The sequence below is a fragment of the Theropithecus gelada genome, chromosome X (assembly GCF_003255815.1).
Source record: "Theropithecus gelada isolate Dixy chromosome X, Tgel_1.0, whole genome shotgun sequence".
Taxonomy (NCBI): Eukaryota; Metazoa; Chordata; class Mammalia; order Primates; family Cercopithecidae; genus Theropithecus; species Theropithecus gelada.
In genome coordinates this window covers 116,578,549-116,591,573 of record NC_037689.1, presented here as the reverse complement: position 1 = coordinate 116,591,573, position 13,025 = coordinate 116,578,549, and the positions used below count along the sequence as shown (strand labels likewise).

Genomic DNA, 13,025 nt, shown 5'->3' with positions numbered 1-13,025 from the left:
AAAAAAAAAAAAAAAAAAAAAACCCTCCCAGCCCTAAGCAAGACATTCTCTGTGTCTATGTATTTGCTTATTCTGGACATTTTATGTAAATGGAATCATTCGGAATCATTGTCTTTTTTAAAGGAAGGATAACTCTCTGTAATGGCAATTCCATTTGTATATGTTTTCTAGGCTATTTTAAGAATATAACTGAAGGATAAGGGGTAGGATGAAAGGATTGCATTACGCCCTGACTATCAAATGATGATCTTTTGCTTTTTATTTTATTTTAGTCATCCTACAATGGCTGAATCACTAAGTGAAATTTGTGACAGTCTGGATGTTCTGGAGGCCAGTGATGAGGGTAAGTAACCCAATAAAACTTTGATAACCAGAATTAGATTTGTTCACTGTGTTTATTTAGCTCCTAGGACAAAGAAGCAAGGCACAAGAAAACAAGCTCAGATCATTAGACTAAGTCACGACGTTTACTTTTCAGTTTTCTAATTTCTTCTTTGTCACCTCCAACTCTGATGGTCAAAGATTTGCCTGAGGTCCTGCAATCTTCTTTGAAAATGGTTACCAGATTTTACTTACTAAGGCTTTTTCTGCTTCATCACAAAAAAAGCAATCAGAACAGACCATGATCTGACAAATTCAACTGAGGTTTTACTGTAGATAGTAATTCAGATCTAAGCAATAGATTAATTTGTTGAGGAGTAAAAGGAGGTAGAAACAAAAGATGCCTCCACAGGCTTCTGTTAAATAGGATTCAATTGACAAAAATTCTCTTTGGCAAAACTTACTTGTGTATCCCTTGCCTAAATTGTGGTGCAATCTGTGAGTGATAGGTGATCATGCATGGAACAATTAGAAAGGGAGGCAAATGTCACTAAACAATGATAAGCTTTACACACACACAAAAAAAATAAAAAATAAAAAATAAATCATAAGATGTAATGTGAGACATTGAGTGTAAAGACAGAATTGAATTTAACAGTTTATTGGGTTGTTCTTCCATTCTTTTGCCAAGTTTTCTTTAGTGGTGTATGGTACAGAAAACTTTGTCTGGAAGAACAGAGGGGAATCTCCTTGTGGCTTCCTGGGGGCCTGGCTTCACACATGATGTGGGGCAGGGGATGCTGAGAGCCTGATCACGGATTCTTAATGGCAGTGCTAGGGTCTTCTTCATCTCTGTGTTATCATTGTTTAGTATTGTGTCAGAGAGAGACAGAGAGAGAGAGAGAGAGAAAGAGAGAGAGAGAGAGAGATTAGGTGCTCCAAAATATTAAATAAATGAATGAATGCATAAATGAGTGAAAGGCCTTCTCACCAAAGCAGACCCAACTACCAAACCAACTGACCTATCTTTTTGGATATGGACTAAACAGATGCCTACAAAAGAAGATGGCAGCACAGTACATCTTGATGAAGAGTGGTAGTAAGGAAATGCCTTTTCTCTGTTCTCAAGTTTTTTTTTGTTTTGTTTTGTTTTTTGTTTTTGTTTTTGTTTTTGTAAGACTAAATATTTGAGTACGATTTTAGAAGTTTTAGAACTAGTCAGGGCTGGCCAGAGAATAAGGTGGCTGTTGGGAGGTTAAAGGGAGGAAAGCTTAGTTAGAAATGTTTTCTTTCCAGCTAGGCGCGGTGGCTCACGCCTGTAGTATCAGCACTTTGGGAGGCCGAGGTGGGTGGATCACTTGAGGTCAGGAGTTCAAGACCAGCCTGGCCAACATGGAGAAACTCTGTCTCTACTAAAAATATTTTTTAAAATTAGCTGGGTGTGGTTGCAGGACTGTGTAGTTCCAGCTACTTGGGAGGCTGGTTCCAGCTACTTGGGAGGCTGAGGCAAAAGAATCACTTGAACCTGGGAGGTGGAGGTGGCAGCGAGCCAAGATCACGCCACTGTACTGCAGCCTGGGCGACAGAGCAAGACTCCATCTCAAAAAAAATAAAAAAAATAAAAATTGCCGGGCGTGGTGGCTCATGCCTGTAATTCCAGCACTTGGGGAGGACGAGGTGGGCAGATCATGAGGTCAGGAGATTGAGACCATCCTGTCTAACACGGTGAAACCCCGTCTCTACTAAAAATACAAAAAATTAGCCGGACATGGTGGCAGGCACCTGTAGTCCCAGCTTCTTGCGAGGCTGAGACAGGAGAATGGCGTGAACCCGGGAGGCAGAGGTTGCAGTGAGCCGAGATTGCGCCACTGCACTCCAGCCCGAATGACAGTGCGAGACTCCGTCTCGAAAAATAAAATAAAATAAAATAAGTTTTATTTCCAAGCAGCAATGCAAGAGAACAAGGTCATCATTATGCGATGCATTTTAAAAGCTCATTCAGTTCAATTCAGATGGGTTCCCTGTATGCATGGTGGATAAGCAAACATACAACTTAGAGGCAACCATTTCTCATTCGATTTAGCTGTGTTTTCTTCTCTGGAGAAAAAAGTCTTCAATGAGCTGTTTTCTGGCATGTGACACACTGCAGACCCTGACTGGATGAGTATATTGAAAGCTACTTGCTGTTTGGGAATGCACAGTCTTTGGGCTTGGACAGGGAAATCAATGGCTTTGTTATAGAAGTCCAGACAGCTGTCACCTCTCAGCCGTCAGCTCACTGACTGCAACTGCTGTACCCTGTGATGACATAAGTTACCCAGTGTATAGGTGACCTATATAAACATTGCTGGGTACAAGTGTGAGTTTTTACCCATACCTGCTGTCTAGATCTTTCTACCCTTTGTGCTTTTCGTAGATTTTGAAAAACAGCCTGTGGAGGGCTCAGCTGCTGGTGATTTAAAGGTGCCCCCACCACACTTTAAAAAATAAAGCTTCAAAGGCCAAATTTATAGACTTGAATATATGGCAACAACCTCAGATTCCATTAGAGTTTCAAAAGCAGCATAGCACGTAGACAGTATCCAGCTTTGTATCTCACTCCCAGGGCTGAGACCAGGGCTTGTCTCCATACATGGGATAGCGGGGGTGGGGGGTGTTGGATACAGTTAGGGGTAGGGCGGTTTCCTAATGGAAAGTAGGCTGAAGACATAGACCCTTGCTGCTGACATTGTATGTCTGGCAGTGGGTTGTCACAAAGGCCGTATCCAGCTTTCAAGTCACTGACCTAGAGCAACAGCAGCCAACTTACCATGTTTGGCAGTTACCATCTCTCCGTGTCTCCCCAGCTCCCTGCTAACAAAGCTATACCACCACTACACTCAGAGCCACACTACAGGATGAAATGGAAACATTCTTTTCTTTCTGGGGTCCATAGTTAAAAGAGACACCCATTGCTTTAGCTGTTGTTGAATCCTTGCTGGAAAATAAGTTGTTGTTTCTGCCCAGGAAAGAATGGAAAATTGGGGGGAAATTGGACTATATGCATACTTAACTTTTAGCACTTGTTACAGTTCCAAAGTCACTAGTCATTTTGTTAATTTAGGAACATAAAAATGTGTTAATGTATAATTTTGTCCGCTCATACAATGATTATGTTTGTTGAATTCATTATTACAGCCTAAATAGTTTATTAGACATGTTTTTATCCAGTTATTCAGTGTTTATAGATTGTGTCACAAATGGAGCTACTAGCTGCTGACTCTCTTCTCCCTGTCTTTGCTGGATTATTAGAAGCAGGTTTGCAACTCAAATTCCCTAGCTTTGCTTTCCTCTCTTCCACTATGGGATTTTGAAGCAAGAGGGGCAACAATTGCTGTGTTTCTAAATCTTCTGAGCATAAAGTTATTCCCCTTTCAGAAGGCCAGAATGAGATCCACCTGTCAAGAATCAATAAATCGTCTGGGCACAGTAGCTCATACCTGTAATCCAGGCACCTTAGGAGGCAGAGGTGGAAGGATCTCACTTTGTTGCCCAGGAGAGAGTACAGTGGCATTGTCATAGCTCACTGCAGCTTCAACCTCCTGGGCTCGAGCAATCCCCCTGTTTCAGCCTCCTGAGTAGCTGGGCATACAGGCACTAACCACCACCCCCAGATAATTTTTTAAATTTTCAATAGAGATGAGGTCTGGCTATGTTGATCAGACTGGTCTTGAACTCCTGAGCTCAAGCAATCCTCCTGCCTTGGCTTCCCAAAGTATGGGATTACAGGCGTGAGCCACCGTGCCCAGCCTTAAATATTTTATTATTGTAGAAATTAATTTTTTCTGAAAACATTTTTAAAAGGGATCTTGGAGAAAATATACATTTCCTGTTTCATTTTCATTTTTTATTCTTTCTCTCTTTAGGTAGAATTGCGAAGTTTTCCCAACCATGCCCCTATATGGGCACATTCTAGTAGATGAGAAATTGCCGAAGTCATCTAAAACAGAAATTACTTAAGCAGCAATTATCAAGCAAATAGTCCTATAATCTTTCGTTGCTCTATTCCATGCTGGCTTCTGCCTCCAATTTTGCATATTGTACAGTTCACTATTCAGTTATAGATATGGGTCTGCTTCTAATGAACACAGAATTGAATCCAGCCTTGATAAACAAGTAATTACTGAGTCCCTAACACTAGCTCACATTTATTGAGCACTTACTACATGCCAGATCATATGCTAAGCTCTTTACCTATGTCATTTATAATTTGCATCAACTCCTATAAGGGCCAGTGTTTAAATTAATAGTACGCTGAAAGATGACTCTGTTCAGTGGTCTCAAGTCAAGGGAAGTAACAAGCTGTGTTGGTATTCTGCGCCCCCACGTGGACACAGCTGTTACTGCATGCCTTGCACTGTGCTGGATGCTAAGGAGGGCTTGCTTGCAGCCTTGATGTGGGGGTAGTAGCCAAGACATAGGGAACTATAACTTATTTCTTTCTCACGGATACCCAGAACATGATAAGTACTTGACCTTAATAAATATTTGTTGAATAGATGAATGAACGAATGAATGAGTAAGCTAAGAACATTCAGATGCAAAACTTGTGATGCTAACAGCCAAGTTTTAGGTGTTCAGAGGACAGAGAGAAGCATGAGTTTCACTGATTGGTGGGAAACTGGATTTAAGGCAGGCCTTGAAGTTTAGGAACCTTTACCCTGGCAGGCTCAGGAGCAATCGGTGCACAAATAGGTCATAGCGTTTCAGAGCTAAAGGAACTCTAGTTCAGCATTTCTCAAAGTGTGTTTTGCCAGACATTCTGCTTACACACATTGGGAGATAATATTGTTGCCTGGTTTCTTGGAACTTCACCATATACATAACCATTTTGAAGTTTCAGAAAAGTTTTGTTGAAAAGAAGACTACTGAACTTTGTCTAATCCAGAATTTTCCAGATTGACTGGACTACAGATCCCTGTCTCATGCAACAAACCTTATGAGCATCCCTCTGAACACACTTTGGGAGATGCTGATCAGATGCAATCCTTTAATTTTCCTGCTGAGTCCCAGAGAGGTTGAGTGACCTACTCAAGGTCACAAAGCTAATTGATAGTGAATTTAAGCCTAGGATTCCAGAATTTTCTGACACTTGGATGGTGCTTTCCATTACACCATTAAGCCTTTCATGATGGCTGCTGCATTGGCAACTCCCTTGTCTGGACCCTTCATTGCCAGCACAGAATTGCTGTGCTGATGAGACCTTCTGGAGACCAGACAGTTGGGACTTGGAATGAGACAACTTAGTTGGCACTTTTTGCATGTGAAATCAATAAGAGCTAATTCCTTCCCTCTGAAGAATGCAGCACGAGCCCTCTCCCCCTTCTCCCCTTTAGTTTCTTAATAAGCACAATAAAAACATGTGCTTATTAAGAAACCAAAGAGGCCCAGCGTGGTGGCTCATGCCTGTAATCATAGCACTTTGGGAGGCCAAGGCGGGTGGATCACTTGAACCCAAGAGTTTAAGTTCGAGACTAGCCTGGGCAACATGGTGAAGTGTCATCTCTACAAAAAATACAAAAATTAGCCAGGTGTGGTGGTGCATGCCTATAGCGCCAGCTACTGGGGACGCTGCGGTGCGAGGATCGCTTGAGCCTAGGAGGTGGAAGTTGCAGTGGGCCGTGATCACGCCATCACACTCCAGCCTGGGTGATAGAGTAAGGCTCTGTCTCAAAATAAATAAATAAATAAATAAATAAATAAATAAATAAAGCCCAAACAGAGAACCTTAAGAGCATTTAAAGCTCACATTCCTCACTGCTGCCCTGGTAATTATTATAGATAGAGCAAACTCTCATTTATCTGCATGTGCAAAGGGCAGCAGCCCTGTAGATAATCCAAACCAATTGGCAAGAGCTGAAGAACACACACAATGATCATCTCTCTCTCTCTCTCTCTCTCTGTCTCACACACACACACACACACACACTCCTTGAAAAACTCTTTGGTATCTGATTTTGACATGCCTTTTACACAGGCAGCTTCTTCACCTGGGCAGCTTTTTCTTCTTTCTGATTCCCAGCGATCTCCCTTGCTCATAAATTCCTTCCTCAAGGAAGTGTTCCTGGACTGCACTAATCAACCGCACTCACTCTTTGGGTCTGCATCCTTTGAGCACGCAGGCTGGGAAGTATCAACTCCCACTTAGACTTGGATTTCTAAGGGTTCTGAAGTGTTTTTCTCATGTGGGAGCTTGGCTCTCCTATTGGATTGCAATGACTCCAGCCATTGGGATAGAGTCAGGGGAGTACCAAGTGCTTTCATTGGCTCAATCATTGCTTCACATGAATGAACTTCTTAGGACAAAGAAAGAGGTGTATATGTTAATAGCTGAAATTGAGAGGCAAGTGAATTCCTAGTGAGTTTGGCCTGAATAGAGGCTGCCCAGAGATCACAAGCTGTGGCCTGGGCTTCTCCTTTCACCAGTAACTCAGACACTTTGTTACTGAGTTATTAATGAATGTTGAAGGGTGCTGTCAGCATTGGGGTTGAGTCCAAGCTCTGCAGGCCACCTGGGTGGGATCACGGTCCTCGTTCCTGTTATGAAGGCCCTATTTCCTCTCCTGTCTTCCCTTCTACCATCACACTCTGTCTCATTTTCATTTTTCACTTCCAGGAAAGAAGAAATGCAAATTTAAAGCCCTTAAGAGCTTTTTTGGTAAGAAGAAGAAAAAAGAAGCTGAAGATACCCAGGAAGAAGAAATGCTAGAACTGAGCTCATCCAGCAGCAACATTAACATCTCTTCTCTGGAGCCTGCTCGAGAAAATCAACCAACTAAGGCCAGGTCAGCTCAGATGGGGTGGAGAGTGATGGGGAGACAGGAGAAGAGGCAGACAGTTGGATCTAGGTCACCTTTCGGCAGCCAAATCACCAGGGACGCCAAGAGACCCCACCTGTGGGGGCCAGGCTTGCAGCCATTGCCAATGCAGTCATGTCTGGGGTAGGGAGTGGTGCTTTTCTCTCTGTGCATATGCATGTTTGTTGTCTGAGCTGCACAGCTCAGTGGGTTGGAGCATGGCAAATGCATACCCCACTTCCCAAGAGCACTGAGTAAGAGGGTGCAGATATTCAGGGAAGCCCTGCCTGTCACAACAAAAATAACTTGAGATGTGGGGCCTGCAGCCAATGAGGACCTGAAGGCCTGTTTGATTTGGTAAGAAGGGCCTACATCATTCAGGAGGCTTGGTCTGGTTTGCTTGCCTGGCTCTCAGACTACAGATCTGGCCAAGATCTCATAACGAGTGATGAAAGCCTCATATAGTAAAGCTATCTAGCTGTGAGTGGGGTGGGTCATGAGCATGAAATCACTGTGTTGCTGTAAAAACACACACGCAAGCAAACAACCCAGATCCCTTTCTCCTTCCATCCCAGGAGACTAGGGGAAATGCTATAGTCACAGAGGGCATGGGGAAGACTGTTTCCAGCTACCACTGCCACCGCTATTCAGATATTCATTTGCAGCGCCCAAATTTCCACATCCTGTTGTGCGATCTGGACACCTAGGATCCCCAGCTGCCTCCCGATCAATCAAATCTCCCCCTATGAAGTTCTACTTAGGACTGTTCTCCTGGACTTAAATACCAGACTTATCTGGACTCCTCACAGAGCTCACCGGTCCTGCTGCCCATTCCAACCAGGCAAAACCTTCATGAGGAAGTTAGCTGACATGTTATACTGTCCCCAATACCTCCCCCAATACATTCTATAACATAATGGCCTCATAGTTATCATATACGGTTCCTTAAGAACAACCTTCATGAGTGCCTCCAGTGTGAGGAATTTCAGATAGTCTTGCTGGAAGTAGGGGAGACGGTTTTGAAAGAGGGGCTTATGTAGTACCTCACAAGTAACACTATTATAGCCCATCGCCTTGCAGTGTTCAGTAAGTCTAAGACTAGCCCTGCTAAAACCTGGAGGTCGGTCAGGGAGGGGCCTTCAGGTTTACTATCCTCTTACTTGTTCCTTCCTTTCCAGAAGTGTGTGTACACGTGAACGAGAGAGAGAGAGAGAGAGAGAGAGAGAGAGAGGGAGAGAGAAGGTGGGGATTTAACTTAGGGGGTCTGAAGATCACCCCTGATCTCAGTCTTTTGCTTAATGTGCTAGGGGAAGAAACCCTGGAAAATGTCACTCTGTAGAAGGGATATCAGCTTTCTTCATTCACTGAAGCAATCAATCATAACAAAACTTATGACCAGCCTTCCCCTGGCCTGTACCATAGGGCCAGCGTCTATTTCCAAGACTGTATTAAGCTGTATCTGATGGAATGGACAAATCCCGTTCCTTCATTTGATTTCTTAATGAGTGATGTTATAATAATATACTTCACTGCCCTTAAAGGCTGAGATTTTGTTTGCGATTTTTAATTTATTTTTTCTTTTCACCTCCAGGGAACAGATCAATGAGCACTAGATATGTTAAGTGGACAAGAGTTTTCATTTCTGACAAACTTGGCCACAATTGGTGCTAATTTAATCTTTTGATCAGGGAGGGCTTGGCACGATAGAGCCAATTCAACAGCTTCACTCTGGTTAATGCACAGCATGGAAATGAGAGACATTTCTAAGCCCACTCACAGCCCAAGATTTCCTCTCAGTTTTTTTGCACAAAGCAGAGGAGGCAAGGTAGTCACAGATGCTACACTGGTTCTGAACCTCTGAGCCAGTAGATCATAGAGCAGCAGTGAATGAAAGCATGTTATGTGTGCATACTGAGCATATGCGTGTATATAGAGATGTCTGGGAACATTACTCTCTCAATGCTGAGTCAATCATATATATGCCCATTAAGTGTTTATCTAGAGAGTCACAGTAATTTTCTGCTGGACTGCTGTTTTATAAAGCAGACTACGTTGCTTCCAACACCAGGGCCACCCGGATAGCAGAGTTTTATAGGGAAAAGGTAAATAGGAGTTTAGTAAAAAGTAGCAGACATCTCTCTCCTCTCCTCTCTTGTTGGCCCACAAGCCATCTTAGAGTGGGTTCTGTTTTGATCCCCATAACATGAGATTGTCCTTATAGTGTGTCATTATCAAATATATCCATATGAAGGCCCCACTGGCTCATAAAGACAGGGCGGGTGCTAGCTCCACAATGCCCAAGCTGCTACTCTAGTTACCATTTAAAGATATTTTTTAAGTGCCAACATATATGTATTGTTTTGTAATAAAGACAATAAGTACAAAAAGGGCATTTAAACATTTTAAAGTTTATTTTATCTGTTTTTAAACATGGCTATCCCTCCCTAAAAGAAATCCTGTACCAATTAACAGTTTTCCCCCTAAATAACCACTAATCTACTTTTTGTCTCTATAAATTTGTTTATTCTGGATATTTCATGTAAGTAGAATCATACAAAGGTTGTTTCACTTAGCATGTTTTAACTTAGCATATTTTCAAGAGTCATTCATGTTGTAGCATGTATCAGCTTACTTGCTTTTTTAATTCTTTTCTTCCTTTATTTTTTTGTGTCTAATCTCGTCTCTTATATACATATACACATTTTTTCCTACCTAACAGGAATAACTTTGTTATTTAAAATTTTTATGTTTCTATATAACAGCTTTCTTGAAATGTCATTCACATACTACAAAGTTCTACCTTTTAGAGTGTGCAGCTATCACTATTACCCAATTTTAGGACATTTCATCACCCTAAAAAGAAACCCTGCACCCAGTAGCAGTAATTTTCCATTCCCCTCTCCTCTTTCAAACCACTGATCTGCTTTCTGCCTCTATGGATTTGCCTATTGTGAACATTTCACATGAATGGAATTATACAATATGTGGCTATTTTTGACTGGCTTCCCTTCACTTAGTATGTTTTCAAGGGTCATTCATTTAAAATCATGCATCAAGAACTTGATTTCTTTTTTTGATAGCAGTTTTATTGAGATATAATTCATATATTATACAATTAAACCACTTAAATGGTAAAATTCAACATTTTTTTTTTTGTAAATCCACAGAGTTGTACAATCATCATCATAATAAATTTTAGAACTTTTCCATCACCTCAAAAATAAACTCCTGTACCCATTGACCAGTCCTCCCTATTCAACCTTCCCCCGACGCCCGCCAGGCCCTAGAAATCATTAATCTGCTTTCTGTCTCTGTGGAGTTACCTATTCTGGACATTTCACATGAATGGAATGTGATCTTTTCTTACTGACTTCTTGTACTCAGTATAATGTTTTTAAGGTTCATTAATGTTGTAGCGTGTATCAGAATTTCATCCTTTTTGCTACTGAATAGTAGTCCGTTGCATGACTATACCACATTTTATCCATTCATCAGTTAATGGATATTTGAGTTGTTCCACCTTTTGGATATTGTGAATAATACTGCTGTGAACATTTGTGTACAAGTTTTGGGGCAGATATGTGTTTTTATTTCTCTGGGGTATATGCCTAGGAGTGGAATTGTTGAGTCAAATGGTCGTTATATATTTAACCTTTTGAGGCACTGCTAGACTGTTTTCCAAAGTGGCTGGACCATTTTAACACCAGCAATATATGGGGGCACCACCAGCACTGTATGGGTGTTCCAATTTCTCCACAGCCTTGCCAATGCTTGTTATTATCTGAACTGAATTTTCGATTCTAGCCATTCTACTGGGTGTGAAATGGCATCTCATTATGGTGTTGATTTGTTTTTCCCTGCCAGCTGGTGATGTTGAGGATCTTTTCATGTACTTGTTGGCCTTTTGTATATCTTTGGAAAAGATATTTGTATATCTTTCTTGTTTGGAGAAATGTCTATTCATATCATTTTTTTCATTTTCTAATTGGGTTATTTAAATTTTTATTATTGAATTCCTTAAGAATTCAATAAAAAGAATTCCTATTAGTAAGAAAGAGTTCTTTATATGTTTCAGATCCAAGACTCTTATCAGATATATAATTTGCAAATATATTCTTCCATTATGTGGGTCATCTTTTCATTTTCTTGCTAGTAACCTTTGATGCACGAACATTTTTAATTTTGATGAAATCTATTTGTATTAGTCCGTTCTCACTGCTATAAAGAACTACTTGAGACTGGGTAATTTATAAAGAAAAGAGGTTTAATTGACTCACAGTTCAATCATGGCAGGGGGTAAAGGGGAAGCAAGGCACATCTTGCATGGTGGCAGTAGAGACAGAGTGCAAGCAGGGAACTGCCACACACTTTTAAGCCATTAGCTCTCATGATAACTCACTCACTATCACGAGAACAGCATGGGGGAAACTGCCCCCATGATCCAATCACCTTCCACCAAGTCCCTCCCTCAACATGTGGGGATTACAATTTGACATGAAATTTGAGTGGGGACACAGAGCCAAACCATGTCACTATTTATCTATTTTTTTTTCTTTTGTTACTTGAGCTTTTGGTGTCGTATCTAAAAATCTGTTGCCAAATCCAAGATCACAAAGATTTAATCCTATGTTTTTTCTAAGAATGTTATAGTTTTAGCTCTCATATTTAGGCCTTTAATCCATTTTGAGTTAATTTTTAAAATTACACTTTAAGTTCTGGGATACATGTGCAGAACGTGCAGGTTTGTTACATAGGTATACATGTGCCATGGTGGCTTGCTGTACACATGAACCCATCATCTACATTAGGTATTTCTCCTAATGCTATCCCTCCCCTAGCCCTCCACTCCCCAACAGGCCCCAGTGTATGATGTATCCCTCCCTGTGTCCATGTGTTCTCATTGTTCAGCTCCCACTTATGAGTGATAACATGCGGTGTTTGGTTTTCTATTCCTGTGTTAGTCTGCTGAGAATGATGGTTTCCAGCTTCATCCATGTCCCTGCAAAAGACATGAGCTCATTCTTGTTTATGACTGCATAGTATTCCATGGTGCATATGTGCCACATTTTCTCTATCCAGTCTATCATTGATAAGCACTTGGGTTGGTTCCAAGTCTTTGCTATTGTGAATAGTGCTGCAATAAACATATATGTGCATGTGTCTTTATAGTATTTTTGTATATGGTGTGAGATAAAGGTCCAACTTAATTCTTTTGCATATGGATACCCAGTTGCTCCAGCACCATATGTTGAAGAGACTATTCTTTTTTCATTGAATAGTCTTTGTACCCTTGCTGAAAATCAACCATAGACGTATAGGTCCATTTCTGAACTCTCAACTCTATTCCATTGATCTATATGTCTATCTTTATGCTAGTGCTACACTGTCTTGATTACTGTAGTTTTACAGTAAGCTTTGAAATTGAAGTATAAGTTATCCAACTGTGTTCCTCTTGTTCAAGATTATTTTGGCTATTTGTGGTCCCTTGCATTTCACTATGAATTTTAAGATCAATTTTCCGGAAAAAAAAAAAAGCCAGCAGGAATTTCAATAGGAATTGCACTGAATCTGTAGATCACTTTGTGAAGTACTGCCATCTTAATAAGTTTAAGTCTTCCAATGAATGAACATGGGATTTCCTTTCATTTATTCAGGCCTTTGGCATTTTTCTCATCAGTGTCTTACAGTTTTCAGATTATGAGTTTTGCACATCTTTTGTTAAATTTACTTTCATGTTTTTATTCTTTTGTTGCTATTGTAAATGGAAGGGTTTTCTTAATTTCATTTTCAAGTTGTTCATTGCAAGTGTATAGAAATACAATTTTTGTATATCATTCTTGTATCCTTCAACTTAGATGAATTCGTTTA

General features: G+C 40.8%; 1 protein-coding gene across 1 annotated transcript in view; it reads left to right on the top strand.

The window, feature by feature from the left end:
- The window catches only part of KIAA1210 (KIAA1210 ortholog), a 77,111-nt gene that overhangs the window by 28,805 nt on the left and 35,281 nt on the right, over positions 1-13,025 (top strand). The window contains 2 exon segments of the mRNA XM_025373170.1: positions 273-343; positions 6,977-7,145. Coding sequence (XP_025228955.1) covers positions 273-343; positions 6,977-7,145 — 240 coding nt within the window.